Below are 23,189 nucleotides of genomic sequence, written 5' to 3' on the forward strand. Positions count from 1 at the left end.
TAGTTAAAAGATAAAATTACTGTAATCAATTTACTTTGCTGACAGATGACCCAGGTCTTTGCTGACCGATAGCCATCCACATCATCAGACATTCAACATGCTCATGAAACTGGTTCCTTTAAAGACAGCATGTGTCCAAGTAGAATTAAAAACCCATGACTGGGTTTCTTTGGTCAAATAGCTGAAAGCAAGCTTTTGTTGAACTGACAGTGGGTGAGAGACTTCTCAACATGCTTAGGCCAGAGGGGAAGAAAAAGGCAAGTGTGACATTAGTGAACAAAATGAATTACTCTGTAGAGAGATCTAATTATAATTTGACATTAAATAATAAACTAAAATTTATAAAAAAGAAATCATATCATCTTATAATTTCTAAACATATTTATCATCAGAAGTTGATATTTGCAATTCATTGACTTTTATTGAACATTGAGTGTCACTGGGATTCTGTCATTTGATATAGAAACTTTCTCAGTCGTAATAGTAGACTGTAATGTATTGCTCAGAACCTGACACTGTCATACCTGATAACACAGGTATTTCACAATTTTGTTATAAAACTTTGAGTCATTAAAGCACTTACTCCAAGGTTGTCATTCCCCTGTAGTTAATGCAATTTTTAACCTGTTTCTCACCAAGGGAAAATAAATGTTATTATACAAGGTTTCAGTGGAGCACTCATCCTCTTTCCCATTGATTTATGTCAGCTAACAATGCTAATGGAGACCAGGAATTTATTACCCTGGAACTTGACCCTGAGTAGATAGTTTCAAATTTGTAACTGGCACTTTGAAAAAAGTATTATTAAAGAAAGTAGGGGAAAATAAAATAATATTTCATACTAGCAATGGAATTCTTTCTGAAAATATGCCTGCAAAAATTTGTTTTCTAATCATAGAAGTATTAAAATTATGTTTTTGGATTGCTATAGAAATGTATCTAAAAATGTATGTGATGATCCTATAATTCCATTTTGTTGTTTTTCTGATAGAGTGTTTTTACCCCCATTGAATGGTAAAAACACTGAACAAATTTTGTTACCCAAATTTATTTCCTGGGAGATTTGCACTATTTGGCATTTTTAAAGTTTGGATAATTTTGCATCAATTAATTCAGAAACCATCACTTAATGTCTTGGTAATTAATAATATGGTTTGAGCAATACATCTTTGTTCTAAAAAGCCACTGTCCAGAAAGAGTTATGACTCAATTATGCATATTGATTATTTACCTAATCATTAGCTTTACCTGATTATACTTATCAACTTTTGATTGAAACAAAAATTGAATTTAATATATGTCAAATGGCTTATAAAGATAACACATTATAACAATAGAATGTTCAGGTTTTTTAGTCATTTATTAACATTTAACCATACCTTGAAAATGACTATAAAAACTTCCTTTGATTCTCAGCAGATTTAATCAGTTGAATTCAATGGTTTTGAAGGAAATTTAGAGCTGAAGTCAAATATTTACCTGTTCCAATAAACATGACATCATACTGGCCATCTTCTGCATCCACTCGATCCACTACAATTTGTGTAAACTGATAATTTACATCTGTTTTGACCATTACTGGGCGGTTATTAATAGGAAACACTGGATTGTACATGGCTGGATGACTTCTTGCAAATGTTATAACATCATCAGGAAGGTCTTTGGTAGAGTCAAATCCACCAAATGTTTTGCTGGGACACTGATAAGATAAAGAGAAGGGATATTTTGATTAAAATATAGTTAACATAATTATAAATTATCTATCTATAATAATAAAAGCATAATATGCTAATTAGACCAGGCGCTAGACAGTCTTCCAACGGCTTTCCAGATGACCTTCCAGATGAAGCCCTGGCTGCGACTGTGAGAGCCAAGCTTCTTGTACAAATTTCATGCATTGGGTCTCTAGTCCTAATACATAAAAAACCCAGGGTCCGTAACGTCCAATTTGACTGAAGGCTTGACTGACCGGAAGTCGACTCAGCATTGAACTGCCTCCAGGGTGGGCACAGAGACTAAGCACTGACTGCTGAGGCAGCTGTGGATCAGGCCCAGAGAGAGGCCTGAAGTGAGAGGCAGGGTCTGATCCACTGCTTCTGTGGCAGCTGTTGATCAGCAGTTGCCTCTCTCTTATTCTTCAGGCTTCACCAGCAGTCACACCTGTTTCTCTCTGAGCCTCCACCTCTTTGATCAGGCCCAGAGAAGCTGACTGGCATAGAAACAGACCAATCAAAACCAAATTGGCCAGCAGGGAAGGTCAGTTGGGGGTAAGATCAGGCTGGCAGGAGGGCAGTTAAGGGCAATTAGGCTGGCAGGGGAGGGCAGTTGGGGGCGAGATCAGACAGGCAGGGGAGGGCAGTTGGGGGTGAGATCAGGCTAACAGAGGAGGGCAGTTAAGGATAATCAGGTAGGCAGAGGCAGTTGGGGATGAGATCAAGCTGGCAGGGGAGGGCAGTTAGGGGTGATCAGGTAGGTAGGCAGAGGCAATTAGGAGTGATCAGGCAGGCAGGCAGGCAGAGAGGTTAGGAGTGATCAGGCAGGCAGGCAGGTGAGTGGTTAGGAGCCAGCAGTCACAGACTGTGAGAGGGATGTTTGACTGCTGGCAGTTGGACATCCCCAAGGGCTCCCCAATTGGAGAGGGTGCAGGCTGGGCTGAGGGAACCCCCCTCCATGCACGAATTTTGTGCACTGGGCTTCTAGTAAATATATAAAGGGCTAAGCGACTATCCAACTGGTAGCTATGACATGTGATGACCATTATGGGGCAGATTCTTCAATGCAGGGTGATGCCAGAAAGCCATTTTAGGCCCTATCCCCACAGGCCAGGCTTAGGGACCCCACCTGTTGGAGGGATCCTGCTCACTCTGCAGACACCCTTAGATTTGCAGCACTGCCCCAGGTGCAGCCAGCTGGGGAGGGACCTTGGGAGGTTGGCTCCAGGGAGTATTTGGCCCTTCTTGCTCAGTCCCACCCTACCAGCCACCTACTAATTAACATTTTTTCAATATACATGTGCATTGGAGCACTAGTGTAATAATCTTATATAATAAAAGGCTAATATGCAAATCTACCAAATGGCAGAACCACAGGTCAATATGATGTGCACTGACCATCAGGGGGCAGATGCTCAATGCAAGAGCTGCCCCCAGCCTGAAGGCTCTGATTACATGATCAAGGCCGGCAAGCCAACCTCTCAGTCCCTTCCCTCAGCAGACTGGCTTTCATCACCCAACAGGGCATGGGGAACTGGGGGTAGTTGGCAGCAGATGTTGGTGGCGCCATACCAAGGCCCCTGCCCAACCAGCCACTCCCCACACAGATGGTGACCAGCAGCAGAAGGCAGGGATGAGTGGGAACAGCCAACCTCTTGGTCCCTCTCCCGGGCTAGCAGGCTCTGATCACCCGATGGAGAACGGGGAAATGGTGGTGGTGGGGGGTAGGTGGCGGTGGGGGTGGGATTGGCTGCCTGCAGCCAAGGAAGATGGCCCTGATCCTAGGCCAAGCTTAGGGACTATAGCTATGTACGAATTTTGTGTGCTGGGCCTCTACTATATGATATAATGGCCTGGAAATCTAAACCTCTGATCATTTTTTTTTTAAGTAAAAGAAATAATGTTAATTAGGTTAGTAGATGTAATATGTACTATGTATTTCCTAAATATATCTTAAATTTCAATGGGATTTAGTTAATGTCACCATTTCTTACCAAAAATTGCAAATGCATCTAATGAAATCAATGTATGAAAGATCTGATGCCTCTATTAGTAGCAAAACCATACATTTTATTTATGTAATACATGAAGTGTTTGGAATAGTGAATGGAATATATTAAAATTACATGTTAGAGACATTCAGCATAACTTTTTTTAAAAGATATATTTGATTCAGAATAATGTTTTTAGATATATTTGATTTTTATTGTATGTATATGCCAAAATACAAATGGTCTTTTCAAACTAAAAGCCAATATAAACTATTATTTATTGCTTTGTTTCTGGTATAACTCTGAAAAGGAACCACAAAACATATCAAAAGTACTATTTCTAAAAAGTTAGTTTAGGGATAAAAACAGGTGCTATTAAGTGTTTAAACTGCAGGGACTGAAACTGGCCAATCAGAATGGACCAAGTAGAGTAGATGAAGGCCATAGGAGTCAGAAAGGATGCACTGTAGTACACTGGCAAAATACCATCTCTGGATATAAATGCTCCACAGAAAGCAATAAACCAAAAATGAGAAAATTCAGATTTCACAGTCTCTTATTTCATTATGCAGTACAAGCACTCAGAGTACAATATCTCCAGTCTCATGCTTTTTGTCTTCCACTTAAGTAATTTCTGCCACTTAATGTAATAGTTTTGGAGCTAAAAGGAATATAGAGAAGTTCTAACAAGAGACTTAAAAGGAGAAATCAAGTCTGTATTACCTTAATGTATATCATTAATAATTCATGAGAAATAAAATAAACCTGTTTTGGAAAAAGTATGCATTTATGCATATATATATATATATATATATATATATATATATATATATAGTATATATATATGAAGTATATATACACACACACATACAAACCAGTGTAAAAGTTAAAGGATTAAGGAATTACTTTTTGTTTAAGTAAATTATAAAATTACTTATTTTATATTATAGAAATATGAAAAAGTTCTATAAATTATTAGAAGAAACGATAAATATATTTTATGACATTTTCCATTATATTTTGCTTTTCTATGACCATTTAAATATGGCTTGCAAAAATTTAGAAATGTGTGATTAAAGTTACAGTAAAGAATTTATTTTTATTTTATCCTATATTTGTGTCATTCTTTTGCCTTTCTGGGCTTTTCTTTTTGTATCTAGCATTACTTAGTTATAGGTTTTCCTTTAAAAATAAATGCCATCTACCATGGCTGGTGAGACTCAGTTGGTTAGAATGTCATCTGGAGAACTGAAGGATTGCTGGTTCAAATCCAGGTCAATACACATAACCAGGTTTTGAGTTTTCCCCCTGTTCAGGGTGTGTTGAAAAGGCACGCCCCCCTCTCTCTTTCTCTCATCACTAAAAAACATATCCTTGGGTAAAAATTAAAAAAAAAATATACACACACACACACAACAATAAATATCATCTACTGACACATTATTTAAATGTCACAGAATATTTTCACCCGTAATATAATGAAATGACAAATTCTCAGCTGCCACCTTTTGGAATTAATGAACTCAGCCAAGTAAATTTTATTCATGGAGTTAGGTGTTATCTCCTCCTGGCTTTCATCTCCTAATTCCTATGTCAGGCAATCCTTTCTGCCTTCTGCCTTTAGCACTTGGTGCATATTGCTGACTTAATTTCCCATGTTAGAACATCTCTCCATGAATACTGGGTGAGAACACAGACTCTGGAACCAAACCGCAGGCAAACTGCATCCTAGATCATATCCTTGCCTCAGTGTCCTCATCTGTGAAATGGGAACAATAACGGGGCTATTGAGTACAATATCCTATATAATAAAAGTGTAATGTGTGAATCGACCGAATGGTGGGACAACCGGTCACTATGACATGCACTGACCACCAGGAGGCAGATGCTCAACTCAGGAGCTGCCCTCTGGTAGTCAGTGCACAGGGGAGTGCTGCTCAGCCGGAAGCTATGCTCACGTCTGGTAAACCCAATGGCAGTGGCCTCTCTCACCTCAGAGTCAGTGCTAAGGAGCAGCGAGCTGGGCTCATGGCTGGCGAGCTCAGAAGTGGTGGCAGGCGGTAAGGAGTGAGGGGTCTCAGACTGCAAGAGGGATGTCTTACTGCCGGCTTAGGCCCGATCCCTGGGGACCAGGCCTAGGCTGGCAGTCAGACATACCTTGAGGGGTCCTAGACTGCGAGAGGGTGCAGGCAGGGCTGAGGCCTCTCCCTCCCCCCCAGTGCACGAATCCTGTGCACCGGGTCTCTAGTATATTAATAGGTGTAAATCTCTTAAAACAGAATCTGGCAGTAATTTCTAATTACTGTTTCTAATTCCAAATATATTTTAGACATCTTCAGATCAAATACTTTGAAACTTCCAAATAGTAGCATAATATCTAGCACACTGAAGTAATTCCAAGTTTGCTAAAGTGAACCTCACCAGAATTTGTATTTAGAATACAGTGGCATTCATTAGCCATAGAGATATAAATAGCCATAGGGATATAAAAATGTTCACCAACAAAGTAAAAGCAGTTTACTATTAAGAAATAGAGTAAATATCTTGTGCTCTTTATAAAACCTATTGGGCTTCACATAATCAATAGATATTCTATCTTGTTCATTTATTCTTCTGAAAACTTATTTATTTATTTATTTTTATCTACAAACTCCATCAGCCAGAAGTAATATTTGTAAAATGGGACATTTTTAATTGACTCATAAATAACTTTGGCAATACAGAACTATAAAACTATTAAAATAAATTATGCCTAATAAAATCATAGAAAACATAACTTACTTAAGTTTAACAGAATAAAAAAAAAAAAAACTGAGGTGAAATAAAAGTAGTGGTTAGACTTCAAATGCAAGTTTTTTCATCCCATAAAATTACTTCCTTAATGGTTCTTAGGATTAAAAAGTCACACTTAAGTGAGTGGTTCTATAAAAATATTCTATTACTTCTGCTATCATAATGAGGACGACTTCACTCATTTTATACCACCTGAAGTCTTTTCTTTTTTATCTTTACTGTAAATAAGATTAAAAGCTGATTATATTTTGAGTTCTGTCCAATTTTTTTTTTAAAGCCTGTGTATGCCCAGGGCTTCTGGATGGTAAAGGAGAGTTTGGTGGTGCAAACAGCACCTCAGAAAGTAACAGGTCCTTCTCATTCTCTGAGATTTTTTCCACATATTTTCTTTACCTACAATATTAGTTAAAAAAAAACAAAACTGTTTTCCTCCATTTAAGCCTCTGCTATGATCAGAGAGAATTATCCCAGGTGTATCCTAATTATTCCAACTCTCCATGAAGGCCATTTACATTCCGAAAAGGAAATAAATAAGCCTGTCCACTCAGTTTCTATTACTCTAAGATGATGGGTATTAATAACTGGTAAGCACTGACTAAGCACTGATGTTCATAAAAAAAAATGGTTTTAAACATGGGGTTCCATTGTGTCACAGAAACTCTTTCCTTGCTTTCATTTATAGTCTGGGAATCCTGCTTTTACATAATCTGCATTGAATATCTCAGTATAGCTGCTATTTCAAAATTTTAAGCAGACTTTTACTCTTTTTATATTTTAAGCATCCGGGCCACTTACAGTTCCTGGTCGTGGGTAGGGCACTCTTCCTTGGTAAGGCACCCACTGGTAGTTGGGACCATCCCTGTGAGCATAGGGACCAAGGAACACCCTTCTCACATCACTCATGCTGTACATACACACGGCGGACCCCTTGAAGATGTTACTGAAAAAGAGAGACAAGACAAGAACAAATTTTCCTCTCTATACAATGGCAAAGTACTGTTGATAAGGAGTTCTGACATTTTGAATATCAAAGATCAAAACGAACACAAATTCTTAGCAATATCAAGTAGTATTTGAGATATTTAAATTCATCTTTATATTTAAACAGTACATAAGAAACAAATTATGATTCTCAAAAATAGAAAACATGGAATAAACCATCTCTATTATTGTAGACTATATACTCATACCATGCATAATCTTTTAGAGGAAAAACACATACACTGATATTCTAATAAGTAACATTTAGTTTTGACATCAACTAGAAATAAAATTGTAAACTTTGGTAATATGTTAAGCCTCATGTATCATAAATGAAACCAGGAAACTTAAACAAGAAGGCTTAAGAAGTCATTTTAAAGCTGAAATGAGCAGAAAATGAATAGTCAAGGTCATATGATGTGTTATATTATACTATTTTTAACTCCCAAATCACCATAAATATTAGATCAGCTAATTGTTGTAAAGGTATTTAAAATCACTTCTTCCCAACACAGAAAATAATTTTAAGTCAGTAGCTATCACATCCTAGTCAAGGTGGGAGTATTATAATAATTATCCCCATCATTTTGCTAGACAAAAATCAGGTAATTGAAGCAAACTGGAAGTTTGCCATGAGTTGCCACAATTTTCCATTTTATTTTACTTATATAAATACATGTTGAGGGATGTATTTATGGCATGATATAAAACAGTTGTGCACATTTAAAATATGGAATGCTTATCTTTTAAGCAATCTTTCCCAGAGAAAATTACATATAAATCAGACCAAATGAAAAACATGTGTTTATAAGGTTTTATTCTACAGAAATCACTGCATATATATAATGTCTAGTGGAGTGCAAGCTTCATGAGGGATGAAAGCATGCCTGGGTTCTTTTCTGTAGCTTCAGTTACATATTGCATGACCCCTGACACAGAGTCCATCTCAGTAAATAACCGTAGAATTTAATAACAACCTATATATTGGGTCGGCAGCTAAGTAATTGCGGGTTTCACACATATATGGCTTCAGTTGAATTTTTAGGTTTGCAGACGTAGTACAAATGTAAAACACATTTTGTTATTGATAGTTGGCTATTCAGCTGTTAATCAGTAAAGAAAGTTTTTTGATCTGTTTTGTAGTTTTCGTTTGGCGTTCATTGAAAAATGAAAAATCAAAAGGAACATTTTCGTCATATTTTGCTTTTTTATTTCCGCAAAGGGAAAACGCATCGCAAGCTCATAAAAAGTTATGTGCTGTTTATGGTGACGAAGCCTTAAAAGAACGGCAGTGTCAAAATTGGTTTGCCAAATTTCGTTCTGGTGATTTTTCACTCAAAGATGAAAAACGCTCTGGTCGTCCAGTTGAAGTTGATGACGCCCTAATCAAAGCAATAATCAATTCAGACTGTCACAGTACAACACGTGAGATTGCAGAGAAGCTTCATGTATCACATACATGCATTGAAAATCACTTAAAACAACTTGGCTATGTTTTAAAACTCGATACATGGGTTCCTCACGAAATTAAAGAATCACAGTTAACGCAACGCATTAGCAGCTGCGATTTGCTAAAGAAACATAATGAAAATGATCCATTTTTAAAACGACTGATAACTGGCGATGAAAAATGGGTTGTTTACAACAATATCAAGCGGAAAAGATCGTGGAGCAGGCCAGGTGAACCAACTCAAACAACATCAAAAGCTGATATTCATCAAAAGAAGGTTTTGTTATCAGTTTGGTGGGATTACAAAGGAATTGTCTACTTTGAACTCTTACCACCCAACCAAACGATCAATTCTGATGTCTACATTGAACAACTAACGAAATTAAACAATGCAGTTGAAGAAAAGCGGCCCGAATTGACAAATCGAAAAGGTGTTGTATTCCATCATGACAATGCAAGGCCACACACATCTTTGGTCACTCGGCAAAAATTAATGGAGCTTGGTTGGGATGTTTTGCCACATCCACCATATAGTCCTGACCTTGCACCATCTGATTACTTTTTGTTTCGATCTTTACAAAACTCCTTGAATGGTAAAAATTTCAATAATGATGATGATGTCAAATCGTACCTGATTCAGTTTTTTGCTAATAAAAACCAGAAGTTTTTTGAACGTAGGATTATGATGCTGCCTGAAAGATGGCAAAAGGTCATTGATCAAAATGGGCAATACATTACAGAATAAAGTTATTTAGTTCCATGAAAAAATTGTCTTTGATTTTCTTTAAAAAATCCGCAATTACTTAGTTGCCGACCCAATATATATAAAAGCCTAAGCAACTGTGCAACTGTTTGAACATCTGCCATGTAGCTATGACACACAATGACCACCAGGGGGGCAAACACTCTGACCAGTAGAGGAAGGAGCCCGACTCCTTGTGGAACCGGCCATGGGTTAGGTTGTTGCTGGGCCACTGTCAGCCCCAAATATGCCTCACCCGCTTCCTGGACCCAAAGAGGAGGGAGGAGAGAGGGAGCCGGTGGGCAACCGGGTCCTGGGGGCTGGGTCTGCAGGAGGGGGTCTCGCAATTCGGGACCCCTCAGGGGATGTCACAGAGCCGGTTTTGGCCTGATCCCCGCGTACCAGGTTGAGGGACCCCATTGGTACAGGAATCTGTGCACCAGCCTCTAGTATTTTCATAATAGAATAGCAAATTAATACACAGATGACACATCATAGATTCTAACGTTTATTTAACCATTTTCATCTCTTGATGAAATAAGTCAGCACTGAAAGACTTGATTATGATTTACAGCTCTTAAGACTAACTCACATGCAGACATCCATCTCACTGAAGTAGAGAGGCAGAATTATTTTACTCGTTATTGAGCCAGTGATTTTCAAAGTGTGTTCTCTAAGGCCAACAGCATGGGATCACCTGGGAATGTGTTAGAAATGCAAATTCTTAGGTCCTGCCCCATTCCTACAGAATCAGAAACTGTGGGGGCAGGGCCTAGCAATCTGTATTTTGACATGCAATTCAATGAATGCTTGAGTCTGAGAACCACTGTACAGATATTAAGGAAGCAGAGAACTAGGTTAAAGTTTGTTTAACTTGGACCTCTCACATTCTTTAGTTGTCATTCTGTTTTTAAACCAAAGGGAGAAACTATTTAGGCTTGTATATCATTTTAGCAATATAGGTTTTTTAAATTTTGTTATTTTTTAAATTAAGTAAAAATATCCAATCAATTTGTAATGGCATTGATACTCACAGAATAAATCACTTTTGGATATTGCAGTTAATCTTCCTCTGATGCTATCGCAATCCCCTGCAGCATTTTACCTGCCTTTTGATTTTAAATTACTTTTCTTTTAAACATTTATCCATATAGGAACATGTATCCTTATTTAGGTGCTTGAACAATTCCAGGTAATTTAAATTGTATACTGAATGTAATAGAAAATAATTGCTCTTTGATTTATAGCAAGAGCCTTGAGGGACATGTAAAGTTGATTACCCCTTGTTGATTACTTTCTTTAAAAGCCTTGGAATCCTTATACCAGGGCTTTAAAAAAAAAAAAAAAAGGCAAAAAGGGAGGAAGAAAAAAGCAGAAAGGAGAGGGAGGACAAAGGGACAAAGAGTGAGGAAAGAAGAGGGGGTAGGGAGATGAGGAGAAGAGATAGGAGAGGGAAGGGAAAAGTGTTTTTTCACTCTTATTTTATATTATTGTAAACTTATAGAACGGATTTGCATTTTTATAAAATTCTACATTGTGCTCAGTTTTTAAAACCAAAGCTATATATAGAACATGACATACATTTTTCAGAATTATTTTGAGTGATATTTTTTGCTAAAATTTATCATTTTAAACTATTGATATCATAACTTATTTCAGTCATCCAAGAATGCACACCTCAAAGTTTAAGCCAACATTGATCTTCCATGAGTATATTTTTATTACTGATGGTTGCTAAGAAAGCACCTAAAGGACATCTATGATAAGAGGGTAAAAAAGTTATTTACCTGGAAGTTGTAAACACTCCATATACAATTGGATTTTTAGGATCCTTAGAATTCATTAGGAATATATCCTCTGTTTGAAAACAAAATGGAGAAAAGTTGCGTTTTTTTTTATTATTATGGCAAAGTCTGAGCAAACATTCTCTGTAAAATATCACCAGCGGTACTTACGAAGTTCATCGAAGTGAGTGTCAATGCCGTTTGGACCTGGCACTGAGCAAATCAGACGAGCTTTGAGGAATGTCGTCCATTTATTCACCAGACTTCTGTGCCCCCCGAAGTCATTCTAAAAGGAGAAAACGCTGGTTTTGAGAACTTTGCAGGCAAAAGCTAATCTCAAATATTTCTCTTATCTTGAGATAGATTCATAGTACAATTCCTCATATATCAAAATGAGGAAGGAGGAAATTTGAGTGACATGATACAAATACTTGTGCTTTTTAAATCATATTGCTGGCCAAATTGATTCACTCAAACTTTATTCAAGGAATGACTTACAGGGGAGGGCAGTTAGGGGCAATTGGGCTGGCAGGGAGAGAGGTTAGGGAGTGATCAGGCTGGCAAGCAGAAGCGGTTTGGGGCAATCAGGAAGGCAGGCAGATGAGCGGTTGGGAGCCAGCAGTCCTGGATTGTGAGAGGGATCCCAGATAGGAGAAGGTACATGCTGGGCTGAGGGACACCCTTCCTTACCCCTTTACCCCCCACACAAATTTTGTGCTCTGAGCCTCTAGTATATAATAACAGTTGACTTTGTCCATATTGCACATATACTGTACTACACAGTGGTAGAAGGGAAATTAGTACTGTTATCATATCTCCACACTGATACTAATTAATCCATAGGTATTGATCAATTTTTATTATACATATCTAACATTATAATGCCATATTACATTTAATTTTGTGTCATACAGTAAATAATTACTCAAATCAATTTCAAAGCTTCAAAATTATGTATGTGCATGTGTACATAGGATATTATAATAATCAATTTATAAAAACAAGATTTAATACTTTTATACTAATAATTTAGTTATCCTAATAACAAATATTCATTCAAAAATTATTCATTATAGGAAAGTGTGCTAGGTCTGAGGATACAAAAAATGTATATATTCTCCTAGGCAATGTAAAAAATTACTTCTCTAGACTTTTAAACTAAGACCGCGGTAATATAATTTTGAAGTAACGCCTCCAACCTCTGCTTGCTTGTTCGACTAAGAAGAGTTACTCATACACAATGATATGTTTTCAATCATTTTTCACCATTTAAATATTTATAATGATAATTCAAGAATTTTAGTCAGATTTCTCATTGCATTTGCACATACGTGGAAAAGTAAAAGAAATAAAATTATGATTCAACAGTATCTTCCTCAATTTATTTTTCTTCATCTCACCTTGCATATCTGACCTATTCTAGCGTGAGTGGCTTTTCCGGTGTGTTCTCCATCTATCGCATTTTCACGGAAGAAAAAATATACTTTGTCATCTTCAGGGTTGTCACTCTCTGGGATAAGGTGGGCACTAATGAACCTTGGATCTGAGAGACAAATTATAGGATATATATGAGTTCACATTTGGATGTATAATACCATTCAGTACAGTGCATTTTCACTTTCTTTTAACTCCTATTTGATATATTTCAAGAACTAATTTTGCTTAGTTCACTTTTTCCAGTATATGTGAACACTTCCTATTTCAAATGACAGTTGACATTTAATATTATTGTATATTGGTTCCAGGTATACAGCATAGGGGTTAGACCATACTAGAATTTATACGGTGCTCCCCACAACAATTCTAGTATACACCTGGCATCATACATCGTTATTCAATATTATTGGCTGTATTTCCTATGATAAACTTATATCCCCATGACTATTCTGTAACTGCAATTGTGTACTTTTAATTCCTTCACCCATTTTTACAAAGGTCCCCAACCAGTCTCCCATAAAGCACCATAAGTTTGTTCTCTGTATCATGAGTTTGTTTCTGTTTTGTTTGTCCATTCTTTACGTATTTTAAACTGTGTTACAAGTTACCTTATACATAATAAAAAGACTCATTAATTTTTCCCCAGAAAGTTAGGACTAGGTACAGAAATCAGCAGTGTGACCACATAGTTCAAATGCATTACTGGCTAAAAAAATATTTGGCAAACTTTAAGTGCTATCTAATATTACTTATGGCCATCACCAATAAGTATTCTTCCTTTCAAGCATAAGAGAGTCTAAATCAAACTACAAATTCATCTATTCTAGCTTCCAGCAAAAATTGGGTAGGAGGGGAGAAATGAGATCCACATAATACAACAATAAAAAATAAATCCTGTCATGTTGTTCCTATCTTGGTGAATAGCAATATCATTTTCTAGGCACTCAAGCCAAAAACCCTGGAGTCACCCTGAGTCCTCTCTGTCTCTCAGATTCCATATTCTATCATTCCCATCCCTATTTTCACCATTTCCTACCACACCCTTTAAGACCTGCCTCTCTCAGACCACCATTGCCAGGAATAGACACCTTATAGCCCATTTGACTCTACCTTACCAACCTGGGCCCACTTCTCCACACGACAGCCAGAGTGCACCTCTGCTATGTCACTGCTCTCTCGAAACCCTCCTATATCTTTTCAGACTATTCACAATGAAATATTAATTCTTATAGTATTCAGAAGCCCCATATGATTTAGCCACTGACACCCCACATGTCTTTTCTTCAACCGACCCTTCCTTCCCTAGGTCACTCCTAGTCAGCCAGGCCTTCCCCTTTCTGGTTCTCAAACAAGTCAAGCACTCTCAGTCCTGCCTCAGATCATTCTGGCCTGCGTATCTCTCTGCCCTCCTCTATCCTCAAGTGTGGGTTCCTATTTCTACTCAGGCCTTTGTTCAAATATTACATTATCAAAAAGCCCCTTGCTGATTACCTTAAAAGCCTTGGAATCCTTATACCAGGACTTACAAAAAAACCCCCAAAACACAAAACACTTATTTTCATTCATTCATTTTGTTCCTAAGATGGTTCATCACCTGCTATTAAACAGCTCTCGGCCTCTCTCTATATCTAATATTCATTTGCTTATTTTATTTTCTCTCTCCACCCCATGCAGTATAATTTCCATGAGAATAAGAACTTGGCATGTTTTCTTTGGTGCTATAATTCAATAGCCTGAAACACAGTGAACAGTCAACAAATATCTGTGCTAGGAGGGAAGGAAATAAAAAAGGAAAAAAACATAAGACTATCTAGATGAAACACAGAATTCAAAAAATGCTTCTGTAAATACCTGAGTTGATCTGGTTGTGGCGCATACAAACAGTATAAAATATGTTCTAGCTTCACAGATTTACTGTGTGACATACTAAGAAGTTGAGTTCCTCTCACTGAGAGCACTTAGGACATTGCAGGTATTTAAATTCTCAGAGTAATCTCCTTATACTCCCATGATGCATTATGTTAACAATGAAATATATACCCACAGGTAAGCCTCATACTTATGAGACCAGAAAAGAATTCAGAATCCTGAAACCTGATTTATTTATGTTATTGAGTCCTAGTCTTTATACCTGTGAATAATCATTGTTATCCTCTTTTCCATGCTTGTAGCCTTCCTTTAACATTTGCTCTGGGACCATGTGCTTAGTATATCTCAAAGGGCTACCCTCCGCTATCCTTCTTAGGCAAATTATACAGACTCTCCAAATAATGTAAAACATATGAAACATTCCCTATTCACATTTTAAGTTCAGTGTTCCACTGTAATAAGAGTAGGAAAATAGTAACTTAAAAATTGGAATCACTTAGCACCAGAATTTTTTACGTATATAAAATAATGTATTACTTTAACCTTAATAATTGTTTGTTTGCAAATCTGGTCTTCATAAAATTACACTTGTTCATATATATATATATATATATATATATATATATATATATATATATGGAATGTTGAGAGGAATAATTAATGTGGCAGTAGGAATTTTAATGTACAAACCAAAGAAGTATTACCTCACCGATGAAATTAGATTCCTAGAAGTGAGGTGTGAGTGTATAAAAACACAGTTCATCATTTGTCGCTCTTGTGCCTTTTTTTTTTTTTTTGAGAAAGAGAGAGTGGGGAATGGACAGAAAGAAACATGGATGTGTGACAGAAACATTGATTGGTTGCCTTCTGTACATGCCCCGGATGGGGATAAAATCCTCAACCTGGATATGAGCCCTGACCTGGGATCGAACCTGCATCATTAGGGTGTATGGGATGACACTCCAATCAACTGAGCCATCTGGCCAAGGTTTCTGTGACCTTGACAATACTCTTACTTCTCAGATAGCAGATGCCTAATTTTAAAATTGGGTTCTTCTCACCCTGTGTGTCACAAGTAGTTTATATATAAACAAATATTTTATTATATCAAATTAAATTTATTGGGGTGACATTGGTCAACATGAACATATACAAACAAATATTTTAAGCTTAAATAGTGCATGTGAAACAATTTTATAAAATGTTAACAAAAGTATTATATTATTATTAGATGATACCAAAAGGAAGCCTCAATCACATGTTACGTTTAAGGGATCACATTAAAATCCAGCTTCAGAATTTTTATTTTTAATTATAAAAACTCACACATTCTTCTGCTGTAGCCGTGGAGCAATGGAGAAAAAGTTGGTCTAATATTACCTCCCATATTAGTGGAGTTGTTCATATAAACACTTGAATAACAAATAATTTCAAGTAATTAAATCCAACTATCTTTTATGTCATCATAAATATATACAAGATAAATATATATCATAAAAAACAAAATGAATAATATATATTTCTTGTTCTCGGGAAGCTATAATCTAATAAAAGCAATGTTAAAAGCACAAAAACAACAATGCAAATAAATTGTAGATGTATAAATATTCTCTTGGTGTTCGGACATGAAAGAAGTCATATCAAACATGATGTTCACTTTCTAAAATATGTCAGGATAATTATCGCTTACAAATATGAATGCTAGTGAGAAATAATTCAAGCAACTTATGAAATACTTGATAAAAGGGTTTTCAATCCTTATCTCTCCTTCAATATCTGATAATAAAGGAGTGGAGGATATTATAGACAAATTAACAGTTTGACATAGCTTCATAGACAGCCCAAAACTAAAATTATACATGGAAAATAAGAGCTAAATTTATTAAAATAGAAAAAGAGAATATAAAAACAATAATTCAAATTTAATAAAACTTACCTAAGAAATTGAGATTATATTTTATACTAGAAAATATTCATTCTTATTTTAATAAAATAGGTGTCTCTGCATGATCTCTTCCAAAAATTTAAAATAAATATTTTTCTAATAGTTCAAGTTTAGAAATTCTTCTCTTTGGTCAAAACCTCTGCTCACTATTCATAATCTTCTTCTTTGACTTCCCCAATTTTGTCTTCCATTTTCTTGTGCTATTTTGTCCTCTTACCCCTTTCTCATTCCCTTAGACTCTTCCTCTCCTCACTGATGAATTCTCTTTATTCAATCCGAACATTCTAATCAGCCATTCTAATTGTCTTCCCTATTTCCCTAGGCCCTCTTAGCCTTATGAACATTCACTATCATCCCCCTAATTTTTCCTTTCTGTGAAGAAATGAGCTATCTAAGTCTAAGACCTCCCTTTATTTGCTACCAATCCAACAATGTATAGAGTATTACTCCAATAATAATTTTTCTTCTTCATGCAATCACTCCCCATTTTTATTCTCACTTATCAAATATTCCCTAGGCACGTATTCTGGGCTTTGCAGAGTGGGAGATTAGGGGATACTATGGTAAAACGTGTTATGTTTACTTGGTGCTTACTGTCTGTGAGAGTATACCAACAATAGAGAAATTATGAAACTGCATAAAAAGAAAAAAAAGAAAAAACCTAAGAGTTTGGAAAGAAAGCAGAGGGACGTGGAAGAGACAATCTTGCCTTGAAAGAATTAGGGAACGTTTTTCTCAGAAGATATGGCATCTAATTCAAGGCCTGAAGAAGAACCAGGAGTGTGCCAGGCACCAGAAACATCTGTGAGAAGTCACAGAAACAGCCGAGAATGCTGTGCACACAGAGGGTGATCAGTGAACACAGAGGCGGTCAGATATGACGAGAGAACCTTAAACAGTGGCCAGGACAAAAGGAGAGTGCTTTATTGTCCTAATAGCTATGAGGGAAACCCTGAGTGTTTTAAACCTAGTGATGCTATTCTCAGATTGCTATCTATTTTAAGGAGACCATTCTGGTTGCTGTAGAGAAAACAGTTACAGAGAGGCAAGAATGAAGGCAGAAAGATCAGTCTGGAGAGTGGCAAGAAATGATGGCAACATTGAGCTACATGTAAAGAAGGAGACACATGCAGGGGTTATGTGAAAGTAGAATTGATGGATTATATTCATCGAGAAGATGTTGTATATAAGGTGCAGTAGGAAAAATCATGGAAAAAAATTGAAGAAATGTCTGATTTAAATAACTGGCTGGATGGGATTCATTTATTTGGTTAGGGAACATTTGAGGAAGGATCGATATAAGAGTGGGGAAGAAAGATGAGCTTAAAATTAAAATTCTGACTAAAATATCCTATCTAGATATCTCACTGCAACTTTATTTCATCATACCAAGCAAAGAGCATAGAACCTTCTCCTTTAAAAATGCTTTTGCTCCTTCCTCCCTTTCCATTTTGGTTATTGTTAACATCAATATCTAGATATAAAATGCTATTTTACCTTAAATTGTCTCCCTCCATCTCCTACAGTTCTTTGCACTCTTAATTTATTATCAAACACATCCCTGCTACCATTTTACTACCTTTTTATTGTTACCCTCACAATTAATGTCCTTTTTAATTTACAGTTATATTTTTGCAATCATCTAACTGGCCTTCTAGATGTATTATCTATTTCTTCTAAGGGATGCATACAGCGCTTCAGAAGTAAGTATGAATGCATTAATACCATACATTATCAAAAAACAGATGCAGGTGTCTTAGGATATGACAAAATAGCATAAATTAAGCAGAGAGGACAATAATTCTGCTGTTACTCAGAGCCAGAAAAATGGCTAAGAGCAGTTATTACATTCATATATATAATATACTAAATAGGAATATATATAAAATATATATACAATACATATATATACACATACATATATATACATACATATATATATATTTATTTTTTACAAAGAGCCCATTTTTCTAGCACAAGAAGAAAATGGGAAACATTGTCAGTTACATTATTCACAGTGTATCTAATGTAGAAAATAAACGAAGGGCAATCAGTTTCATTCACAAACGAACTTTGACCTATTGTTCCAGCAGAACTGACTACTGTTCCTCCTTTAAATGCTTAGTGAACCTTTTTATCATTCTAGAAAACACCATCAATACTGACTTTATGGACATGTGGATCACATAACACGGAAGTTTGCTTCTACCTCTTTTACAACGTTTAACTCTTTTTCTTATTATCCTCATGTTCCTATTTAGTATGATAGGCATTTGTCCTATATTTGTGCACTGGTGGGGTTCCTCAGCCTGGCCTGTGGGGATTGGCCAAAACTTGCTCTCCAACATTCCCCAAGGGGCCCAGATTGTGAGAGGGCAGTTCTTGAATGACACACCCTGGAATAGGGCTCCCCCCTCTCTGGTTCAGGGTGAGTCACTTGAGAACCACAGTTGCCAAGTTACCACAGCTCAGCATCTCCTACATTGAATGTCTGCCCCCTGGTGGTCAGTGCATGTCATAGCTACCAGTTGGAGCGTCTGCCCCCAACTGGTCTGGTCTTTGCGCATCATAGCTACCTATCAGGCAGGAGGAAGGTGGCTTAGGTTTGTGTGTATAAATATATATATATATATATATATATATTTACACACACACACACACACACACACACACACACACAAAGTGATCACCCTGATAATCCTAGTACCCTCTAACACACACACACACAAAAATAGATATTATGACATTATTCACTATATTCCCTATGCTGCATTTCACATCCCATGACCATTGTTATAACTAGCATTTGTGTAGATTTTTTTTTCTTTTTTTAAGGAAGTATAACATTTTGTTGCCTTTGACATCGTTAATTAAAGCTTCTGGGATGAATCAAACTCAATACTTAGGTTTCTGGTTAAATAAATACTTAGACATTCTTATTTAAATTGCAACTGTTTTTAAGAGGTAGTACACAATAGCAGGTTTTCAAAGTCTCCTGAAATTTTACAAATGTTATTTTATCCTGGAAGAAGCTTTTCTTTCTTTTTTTTTGATTGCATCCTTTTGTGTCAGACAATGAATACAGCAAAAATCAATTACTTGTTTGCAAGTTTTCAAAATTAGATTCATCAACAGGATTAAAGTAACATAAGGCATGTTTCTCCATTGTATGAAGCTAAAAACAATGCATGTGTTGGAGGTCAGAGGTTACATTGTCCTGAAAAAAACTACATGCTTTTCAATAACTGGTCTTATCATCCAAAATTCCCCATAGAAAAGTTTTACCACTCAGACTGATCTATTGCATCACTTCTCCTTAGGATCCTAGGAAAGTTATTCAAAAGATGCTATTCCACTATCAAATGGCATGCAGAAATAAAAAGCAACCCAAACTTACTGGGTTCTTTTTCTTTTAAAGTTGTGTCTGTGGCCTATGGAAGCAGAGGATGCCTATTTCCAGCCTCCAGGTAAAATTCCTGATTTCGGAGTGGCCACGTCCATTGAAACTAACAGGTACGCACACACAGATCTTCTCATAATGTACCCAGTCACAATGCCCCCCCATAACGTGCCCCATTGCGGTGTTCTCTACTCTTGTAAAGCTCACAATCTCGTGACGATAACTTAACAAAACCTTTCAGCTTGTGCAATTAGAAAATATTTCTTGCGAAGACGTGGAGTAGGAAACCAGTGTGAATATATGTTAAAGGTGACATCAAAAGAAAGGGGGGAAAACCAATTTAAGCAAGATCAAAGTGCATCTATCTCAGCAGCATCACACTGCAATGCAAACACTGAGAAAGGCAAATACAGTTGGAAAGCATTCTCTCGTTTGGGGAGCTTAACGGGTATGCCTTTAGGGAAGAAACCTTGCCTTTGCAGGTACCGTGGTACTTTTGCAATGCCCTGAGCACATGGCAGAAGCTGAACAAATAACGTGTTTAATAATCTTGGGCCAATGCTATCAGGTGAAGCATGGAATCTGTAGTCAAGATAATAGCAATAAGCCCTGGGTAAATACACGTCTCCTTTCTTTCCCCCTTTATCTCCTTTACCACCCCCTGGACATTCTTCCGCACCTCCTCTCACAGATGGCATTTCTTGCAAAATTCACGTTTGAGTACCACCTGCCACTTGAAATAGTACTGTTCTGTCGAAATATTTTTAGCAGCTGCAAATTAAACTGTCCTTCAGGTGCAATCTCGCACTTAATGAAAGTGACACCTTGGCACAGGACATGCAGCTGCCTTTATGATTCATTTGGCAGCCAGAGCTTATTTAAATAATGAACACATTTTACTGCTCTCCGCGTTGGGATCAGTCAGAATCTTGGGTAGAGCAACATTTTGGCCAACATTTGGCAGGACCTATCCTTGCCATGAACAAGCCCACACAGTATAAGAGCATACAACTACATTGTGGAAATACGTTTTTTTTTTTCTTCCTGAAAATGAATTAAATTTAAAGGATGATTAATGAAGGCTTTTAGAGTGTCTATAAATTTAGAAGTTAGGACATATATTGGGTTTCTGGGATATAAATTATACATAGTTCATTAGAATAGAGGATGGAATGAGTGATTGTAAGCCGTCTTATGTAAATACCACAAGGACTAGTTTCACACCATGAAACACTCATTCAATCCTCTTGCAAAGCATGTTAAGAGGTTCCACAACAGAATGAGAAAACCACAAATCCACTGGGGGGAAAAAAAACACACCCAAATTACCCATCTCTCTGAATCAATTATGATTCCACTTATGAGAGTAAAAGGAACCTTTAAAAATTTGTACAGTTCTATCTATCATCTATCTATCATCATCTATATCATAAAAGACTTGTGTCCCTGATTCAGTAACGGCATCGCAACCAAACAACTGGTCACCAGGAGGTGCATGGAACACCTCTCATGGGGCGGAGGGCGCAGCAAGGTGGGCAGCATGGCACTGGTCCCCAGTTGGTGAGTGGAGGTGCTCCCACAGCAGGGGCAGGGGCGGGGGTGCTCAGAGCAGCAGGAGGAGGCAGTGCATGGAGGAAGGATGCAAGCTGGGAGCGTTGAGGGGCACTGGCCGTGTCCACGGAGATTGTGAGGCATTGCAGGGCGGGGACATGGCCTTGATGGCAGCTAGGCCTAGGGGACCCTAGATGCACACAATTTAATTGTGCACTGGGCCTCTAATATATATATATATTATTTTCTTCATATAATAACTAATAGTTATTAGTTATGACCTAATAACTATTCATGAAGGTAAGTCCTTACTAAATACATACCTTCAATTACCAAAATAATTATTCTTTCACTGTGATAGGAATCAGAGAAAACTGGGTAAAATCCAAGCTTCTCCCATCCACTAGATTTGTAATCTCAAAAAATAAGTTTATGTCAACTAACTTCAGTTTCCTTATATACTTACGTCAGAATAACATAGGTATACATGTCTGAGAAATGCTGGGAGAATATATATCTTCTTTCTCTTCTTTCTTCCCTTCTGTCTGTCTTATTTTCTTTCCTTTTACCTACCTATCTACCTACCAGTGTCAGCATATCATTGGCCTTCATAATTGCTAGCTGTTATCATAAAACTGTTTAGAAAATTTTAAGAACTATCCTATATAAACCTATGTTTTAAATTTAATTGTATACAATGGAATACAATGCTTTGGTAAAAAAGAAGGAATTCTTATCATTTGCAACAGTATGAATGGAACTGGAGAGCATTATGCTAAGGAAAACAAGCCAGTCAGAGAAAGATAAATATCACATGATCTCACTCATTTGTGGAATATAATGAACAACATAAACCGATGAACAAAAACAGATCCAGAGACAGAGAAACATAGATCAGACCGTCAAACCTCAGAGGGTAAGGACTTGTATGCATGCATATAAGCCTAATCAATGGATACAGACACCAGGGGGATGAGGGCATGAGTGGGGGTCGAGGGACAATGAGCGGATAAGGACACCTATGTAATACCTTAATTAATAAAGAAAAAAAAAGTTAAAAAATATTATTGGTAACATATACTTTGTGACTAAAAGCAAGTAGAATCAGGAGCAGTTGATGAGGAAGGAGTAAACTTGTTTAAAAAAAACCCATAAAACAACTGAGAGGAACAAATAGCAATTTAGGTAAATTGTGAAACTCTTTTTTTTTTTTTTTTAAATTTTCAAAATATTTCCAGTATCACAGCCTCAGGCTTCAAAATAGTTATAAGCTAGCTGGAGGGGAAATGGGTGATGGGGACAGCTCATCACCACATGACAGCCAGCACACCAGGCTGACAGCCACTGTGAATGCTTTCTTTCCTTCAGCTTTGCTGCACCGTGAGGGTAGGGGGTGGGGGAATCAAAAGACCTTGAATGGAACTTCCAGCACATGGGGAATGTAGGGAATGCAGCACAGAGTCCTCTTACATTCTTAGCTAACAGCCTACGCAGAGTGGATATATCATTTTTGGCGGTGGAATAGAAAAACTTC

At 36.9% G+C, this 23,189-nt stretch overlaps 1 protein-coding gene across 1 annotated transcript in view; it reads right to left on the reverse strand.

The window, feature by feature from the left end:
- Nucleotides 1-23,189, reverse strand: part of SEMA3A (semaphorin 3A) — a 182,424-nt gene that overhangs the window by 30,226 nt on the left and 129,009 nt on the right. The window contains exons 7-11 of the mRNA XM_084897076.1: nt 12,854-12,996; nt 11,625-11,739; nt 11,457-11,526; nt 7,292-7,436; nt 1,480-1,699 (exon numbers count right to left, since the gene is read on the reverse strand). Of these exons, the coding sequence (XP_084753202.1) occupies nt 1,480-1,699; nt 7,292-7,436; nt 11,457-11,526; nt 11,625-11,739; nt 12,854-12,996 (693 nt within the window). The remainder of the gene's footprint in view (nt 1-1,479; nt 1,700-7,291; nt 7,437-11,456; nt 11,527-11,624; nt 11,740-12,853; nt 12,997-23,189) is intronic.

Source organism: Pipistrellus hanaki (genome assembly GCF_964339955.1).
Source record: "Pipistrellus hanaki genome assembly, chromosome: 10".
Classification (NCBI taxonomy): domain Eukaryota; kingdom Metazoa; phylum Chordata; class Mammalia; order Chiroptera; family Vespertilionidae; genus Pipistrellus; species Pipistrellus hanaki.